General features: G+C 36.8%; 1 protein-coding gene and 1 long non-coding RNA gene across 2 annotated transcripts in view; one reads left to right on the top strand and one right to left on the bottom strand.

Moving 5' to 3' along the window:
• The window catches only part of LOC102592110 (probable serine/threonine-protein kinase At1g18390), a 10,774-nt gene extending 3,807 nt beyond the window's left edge, over nt 1-6,967 (bottom strand). Inside the window, exons 1-6 of the mRNA XM_006346624.2 lie at nt 6,772-6,967; nt 6,589-6,691; nt 1,113-1,229; nt 994-1,052; nt 724-907; nt 527-638 (exon numbers count right to left, since the gene is read on the bottom strand). Of these exons, the coding sequence (XP_006346686.1) occupies nt 527-638; nt 724-907; nt 994-1,052; nt 1,113-1,229; nt 6,589-6,691; nt 6,772-6,950 (754 nt within the window). The 5' untranslated portion in view covers nt 6,951-6,967. The remainder of the gene's footprint in view (nt 1-526; nt 639-723; nt 908-993; nt 1,053-1,112; nt 1,230-6,588; nt 6,692-6,771) is intronic.
• LOC107060439 (uncharacterized) lies at nt 1,875-6,277 on the top strand. The gene is made up of 3 exons (XR_001473370.1): nt 1,875-1,920; nt 2,015-2,264; nt 5,736-6,277. It is a non-coding gene; the product is annotated as an uncharacterized lncRNA (long non-coding RNA).
• Nucleotides 6,968-7,334: the final 367 nt, after the last annotated feature.

The following is a 7,334-nucleotide window of genomic DNA, read 5'->3' as shown; positions in this document are numbered from 1 at the left end:
TTGATATGTTGAAAAGCTGGGAAGGAGTTGGAAGAAGAGGATCACAAGAAAATTGGTGGAGAAGTATCCCAGTATGTGTTTGGTGGACTTTATGGAAAGAGAGAAATGAAAAATGTTTTGAAGGAAAAGCAAGCTGTTTCCAGAAGATCAAGATGAAGAGTATAAGTCTTTTGTATTTTTGGTGTAAACATGATATAGTGGGGGAAATAGATAGTTTAGTTGATTTCAAAGGACAATTGCAAAGCCTCTCATCTAGTCTTTTAATCTTGATGAAGCCCTTTGGGGTTGTAAATCCCACCCCATCAGCTTTTGCTTGATGGGCTTTTTGGTGTGCATACACAGTTACTATTATCAAAAAAAAGTTAGATTAGCTATTTTTCTTGAAGGATTGGTAACATATAGCATTCAGAGCTTAGCTGGTTCAAACAAACAGTTTAAAAGATAGAAGTGCCCCTGACTATAAATTTCTTCACCACAAAGTTCACTAAAAGTATAGACATTGAAGTAAATAAGACAATAGACACACCGTATCTAGCCTCTGGAGGTTCTCGAATAGCATGATAAGGCAAGGGACCCCAATTATCTTCATTCGTGACCGGAGTAAGGAAACCAAAGTCGAATACTTTAATGTTGAAGTCCTGCGAGCCAAATTGAACAGTAACTTGTAAAAGACCAACACGTAAGGAGGTCGAAAAGGAATGAAGGAATTAATTAAGTTGTTACGTTGTCAATCATTATGTCTTTTGGTCTGACAGTACCAAATGCATATCGCCTCTCATGAAACCAGGCGAAGAGGCTTGCAAGTTGAGTGGCCACCTTCATTCTAGCATTCCATCCAAACTGATTGCTTGCACAAGGAACAGATGATACGTTAAAAGCTAGAAAATTTGGTCGCAGGTGAAAATTCCTTTACCAGAAGAATAAAGGTTGGTTGAAAAAACTTGTGTTGGCATTTCATCATACACTAGTGCAAGTATATATTGAAAACAGAACCCCTTTAAGTTCATCAAACATGGATCTCGGTCTTCACGCGTTAGTATTTCAAGCTCGTTCTGCAAATTAAATTTTCTAGGGAAAAAATAAAAAAATGAGATGGAACAAATTAAACATACACAAAATCTATCCGGATGGTCAGCATAAGAGGGGAACTGTGGAACAAAGAAATCCCATGCTTTGATAGCAACATTGCCTTGATGATCTGCAAACAATCTGTCGTACATAGTGTGGATTTGCAAAAATAAAAGATTGTATTGGAAAATTCTCTTTGAATTGATTGATTTTCTCTGTACAATTTACCTATATTTATACAAGTATCCTGCTAGCTAACTGTACAGGTGGCTATTTCTAATTGGTCTACCTCTAACAAACTAATGGATAAATACAGAAATTGTATAATAAAAGATGCCATAATTAAGTTCTAGAAGAGAGTGTATATGCTAAAGCCCAAACGTTCAAAACAGATTCAATCAAACATCTGAGGCCCACGTCTGAGGCCCAATGGTTGCATAACCTAAGTCCATAATATCATTTGTAGGGTCTTTCATTTGTAGCTACTTCCATTCTTAAACTAGTAGCCTGGAAGAGTGTAAAATCGTCTGAGAAGGAAGAAGAATTCCAACACCCCCCCTCAAGTTGGAGGGGATGAAACACCCAACTTGTGAAGAAGAGAGTGATGAGTAGGTCCGGTGAGAGATTTAGTAAACAGATCTGCAAGTTGAGAGGAAGATCGAACATGAGAGAGCGAAATAAGACCGGCGAGGTACTGCTGACGAACGAAATGACAGTCGATTTCGATGTGTTTCGTTCGTTCATGAAAAACCGGATTTTTAGCAATATGTATGGCAGCAGAACTATCCGAATGAAGAGGAACCGGTCAAACTGATCGGAACATTGAGATCTACGAACAATCGGACCAACCAAGTAAGTTCGGCAACGACTCGCCTCATCGACCTATATTCAGCTTCAGCCGAACTGAGTGATATTGATGCTTGCTTTTTTTATTTCCATGTAATAGGAGAAGAACCAAGAGAAATATAGAAACCACTGACGGACTTTCGTGAATCCGGGCAGGTTCCCCAATCGGAATCACAAAAGGCAAGGAGCTGGAAGGACGACGAACTGGACATAAAGATCCCAAGACCTGGATCATGGAGCAAATAGCGAAGTACTCGTAAAGCCGCAGTAAAATGAGGAAGACGAGGGTCCTGCATATACTGACTAAGGTGTTGTACAGTGAATGAGAGATCCGGCCTCGTGTGAGTCAGGTAATTCAGTTTTCCCAGCAAGTGTCGATATAGAGTAGGATTCGTCAAAGGAATACTCATTGGCCTTAATTTGACAGAAGAATCCAGAGGTGTAGAAACAGGATTAAGGTCCAAACAATCGAACTCTGTTAATAATTCAAAAATGAACTTCCTTTGAGAAAGAATTAAACCATGTGGTTCCCGAATGACTTCCAAACCGAGGAAGAAGTGTAAATTACCAAGATCTTTAATCTTAAATTCTGCATCCAAGAATAACTTGAGTTCCTGTAAGTCGGCTGGATTATCTCCTGTCAATAAAATGTCATCGACATAAATTGCAACTATAGAAATCGAATAAGTAGACTTCTTAAAAAACAAAGAATAGTCATTGAGAGAATGACTAAATCCTTTGAAATTGAGGGCAGCAGTGAGTTTTGAATACCATTGTCGAGAGGCCTGTTTTAGGCCATAAATAGACTTCTTTAATAAACAAACATGATTAGGGGGAGGAGGAGAAAGACCAGTAGGAAATCTCATGTAAACTTCCTCATTGAGGTCACCATGTAGAAATGCATTATTTACATCTAATTGAAAGAGACCCCAGCCTCTCTTTACTGCAATAGCCAAAATACATCGAACAGTGGTCATCTTCACCACTGGTGAAAAAGTCTCAGTGTAATCCACCCCTTCTTTTTGTATATCACCTCTAATGACCAATCTGGCCTTAAATCTCTCAATACTACCATCTGAATGTTGTTTGACTTTGTAAACCCACTTGCAAGGCAAAGCCTTTTTCCCATGAGGCAAAAGAACAACATCCCAAGTTCTGTTCAGTTCCAAAGCAGCCAGTTCTAGATTCATGGCTTCCTGCCAAGCAGGATCATGTATTGCCTGTTCATAGCTAGCAGGTTCATGGATATTAGAGACAGAGTTGAGCATAACCTGATTAGAAGAGGATAAAGAATTGAATGTAAGGGAAGTAGGAGTGACAGGACTAAGAAAACAGGAAGAACTTACATCTGTGAGTTGTAAAACATGACAAATATAATCTGTAAGATAAGAAGGAGTCCTAGTATTTCTAGAAGACTTTCGAACAAGAGTATCAATAAGAGGATTTGGATGGGGAGGATCAGGAGATGTACTGATAGGAGAAGGAATGGGATTACAGTCAGATGAGGGAGAAGAAGGAGGAATAGGCAAAGTATCAGGAACACTGGACAATGTAGAGTCAGGCGCAGGTGTAAATAAAGGAAAATCAGAAACATGTATATCTGAGGGAGGAATTGGAAATAATCTATGAGAAATGTGAGACATATCTGATGAAAAGGGAAAATATTCTTCATAAAAAATGATATCTCTAGAAACAAAAATTTTCTTTGTTTTAAGGTTCATGACTTTGTACCCCTTTTTCCCATAAGGATACCCCAAAAATACACAAGGCAAGGCTCTTGGATCAAACTTTGTTCTATGAGGAGAAGTAGTGGAAACAAAACATAAACAACCAAAACATCTTAGATGTGAATAAAGAGGTTTATCTTTAAAAAGGATTTCAAAAGGTGTTTTGTGATTCAAAATAGAAGAAGGAAACCTGTTAATCAGATAGGTGGCAGTTAATAAACATTCTCCCCAATAAATGATAGGTAAATGAGATTGATATAACAAGGCTCTTGAAGTTTCAAGCAAATGCTTGTGTTTCCTCTCCACTATTCCATTTTGTTGTGGAGTGTAAACACAAGTAGTTTGGTGAATTATCCCTTTGGAAAGAAAAAAATCAGAATGCAATTTTCCAGCCCCTAATTCAAAAGCATTGTCTGTTCTGATTATTTTGATTTGGGAGTTAAACTGTCTTTTAACCATGGAAATGAAAGATTTAAGAATAGAAAAAACATTGGATTTAGAACTAAGTAGATGAGTCCATGTTGCTCTACTAAAATCATCAACAATGGTTAAAAAATACTTAAAACCATTATATGTAGGAGTGTTGTAAGGACCCCAAGTATCCACATGTATTAGTTCAAACACTGATTTAGTAGAGAGACAACTTTTAGGAAAAGGCAATTTAGATTGTCTTGCCATAGGACAAATAATGCAAGGAGATGAAAATTTGGAACAAGGTAGAAAAGCTGGAACAACATTCTTCATATTACTCAAAGGCATATGGCCTAATCTATAGTGCCATAGCTTTTCTTTTACATTTGAATCAAAAAAACTAGAACATGAAGTAAAGACATTGGCAACAGAATTAGGAAAACAAGAACTATTAGATCTAGAACTAGATAGATGATTTGTGAGAAGATCATCTTGATCACCATGTCTGAGATCAGAAAGACTCTTAGTAACAGCTGGTTGAAGAGACTTGAAAATATATAGACCCCCTTGTTCCTTACCAACCTCCAGAGGGCTCTTCAGTGAAGGGCCCTGCAACATAAAACATTTGTTAGGGGTAAATAAAATATATTTTTGAAACTGTTTACACAGTTTATGAATAGACAAAAGATTGCACTTAAAGGACTGAATATAGAGGACATGGTGAAGAATTAATTTAGGTAAGAGTTCCACAGATCCTGAATGAGTTACAGTGACTCTATGTGAATTAGGAAGAGTAACCATAATAGGTTGAGGCAAAAGACTGAGATTAGAGAAAAGAGTTCTATTAGATGTTATATGCTCAGAAGCTCCACTGTCTAAAATCCATGAAACATTGCCAACTGTAAACAGAGAAACATTAGAATTGGGTATACCTGCACAAGTGATGTTAGCAGATCCTTCACTAGTATTGCTAGTTTGATGGTTCATCTTCTGTAATAGTTGCAAGAGTTGAGCAACATTCTCCTGACTGAGTGAAGTTTGATCTGTAGAACCTTCCATACCATGACTGTTAACCTCAGATGAACTAAAAACATTGTTAGCAATATGACCTTTTTGGTATTTTTTATTCTTGGTGAACTTAAAATCATCAGGGAATCCATGAAGCTTATAGCACTGTTCAATAGTGTGACCTGTCTTCTTGCAATAGTTACAAATCAAATTGTTTTTCTTAGAAAAGTTCCCTGGCTTAGGTTTATATTCATCAAACCTCCTAGTTCCTGAATTTCCAACAAGAAAGGAGGCAGACTCTGTTGGGTAATTAGGAACAGCATGTATTTCTCTCTGTTTTTCATCTTGAACTACTAGAGAGTAAGCTTGACCAATGGTAGGAAGAGGGGAAGACAATAGAATGTTACTTCTAACCCCAATGAAGGTGTCATTAAGACCCATGAGAAATTGAAGTAGCATTTCATCCTGATGAGCTTTGACAGTTTTTTCTTTAGCACCACATACACAATCACAAGAACAAGCTGAAAAAGTGTTAAGAGCATCAAGCTCATCCCATAAACTTTTCATCTTGGTGAAATAAGTAGAAATACTAGAATTTCCTTGTACAACAGCATTTAACTCTTTCTGTAATTGAAATAATTTTGCTCCACTAGCCTGACCAAATCTGTCTTCCAGGTCAGACCACAAGACTTTTGCACTTTTGGAGTACAAAACAGATTCAGCAATCTCTTTTGAAAGAGAATTCAGTAGCCAAGATAGCACCATATCATTGCATCTTGACCAAGCTTTCTGAAAGTTTATATCAGTGGGAACATCTAGGGATCCATCAATGAATCCTAGTTTGTTCTTGGCTGATAGAGCAATGATAACCCCTCTTCTCCAGCCACCATAGCTTCTACCATCAAAGATGGTGGAAACCAAGTTCATCCCAGGAGAGTCTGAGGGATGGATGTAGAAAGCATGTGAGGGATCTACTGCATTAGTTGCAGAAATCCCTTCACTCTTTTCAGTAACACTACCAGAAGATATTTGAGCATCCCCCATGAGGAAAAAGAAAAACAAGCAAGGAAGCAGAAGCTGTAACGAGAAGGGAAGAAGAAAGACTGAAGAGCTATTAACCTTGCTCTGATACCATGCAAAAATAAAAGATTTTATTGGAAAATTCTCTTTGAATTGATTGATTTTCTCTGTACAATTTACCTATATTTATACAAGTATCCTGCTAACTAATTGTACATGTGGCTATTTCTAATTGGTCTACCTCTAACAAACTAATGGATAAATACAGAAATTGTATAATAAAAGATGCCTTAATTAAGTTCTAGAAGAGAGTGTATATGCTAAAGCCCAAACGTTCAAAACAGATTCAATCAAACATCTGAGGCCCACGTCTGAGGCCCAATGGTTGCATAACCGAAGTCCATAATATCATTTGTAGGGACTTTCATTTGTAGCTACTTCCATTCTTAAACTAGTAGCCTGGAAGAGTGTAAAATCGTCTGAGAAGGAAGAAGAATTCCAACAGGATTAAACATTGGGATCGGGAAAATTTTAGGGTCATATTTTCCAAATCCTTAAAGCTGTAAGGCACCGCATCCCCCACGGGTGACAGTTTCATTATCCAAAGAGATCTGCAGACAGAAATAATCCTTGGGAATGAAATTACAATAGACGAAATCGAAGAACATATATATAAAAAGAATAAATATACGAATAACTGAGAGACTTGCTCAAGGCGTTCTCGAATGTGGAAGAGCTAAGCGTAAACGAATCAACCAACATACGATAACTGTCTTTCCATTCCGACTCATAATAGTTGTGCTTTTGATAGAAATACGGTGAATGTTTCCAATACTTGAATTCCTTCCTCAGCTTTTCCACGCTATCCATGGAAGAGAATGGTGTTTCTGATTATGTTTTTTTCTTTTTTCTTCTTCTACATTATTCTTTTATGTTTTATATTTGGCCAATTACATATCCGGCCGGCCCCTAAATATGTTTATTTTGACATCTTAGCTTAAATTTATGTTGAACTAGCTAAATTATTCGTGCGATTGAACTATTTTACTAAGCTTATATATATATATATATATATATATATATATGATCATTCTCTAATATCCGTATTTTCAATACATAAGCGTTCCACCGAAATCTTAAAGTGTTTTATTTTTTTAATCTTCATTTTTTTACACAAAAATTACGAATCATAAGAAAATCTACATGCAAATAGCTTGCCAGAAATATCAAAATTTTCTAAATTTCAGGAAGTTA

This window comes from Solanum tuberosum, unplaced genomic scaffold (genome assembly GCF_000226075.1).
Source record: "Solanum tuberosum cultivar DM 1-3 516 R44 unplaced genomic scaffold, SolTub_3.0 scf00080, whole genome shotgun sequence".
Classification (NCBI taxonomy): Eukaryota; Viridiplantae; Streptophyta; class Magnoliopsida; order Solanales; family Solanaceae; genus Solanum; species Solanum tuberosum.
The sequence above is the reverse complement of the archived record's forward strand: the minus strand, read 5'-3'. Positions and strand labels throughout refer to the sequence as shown.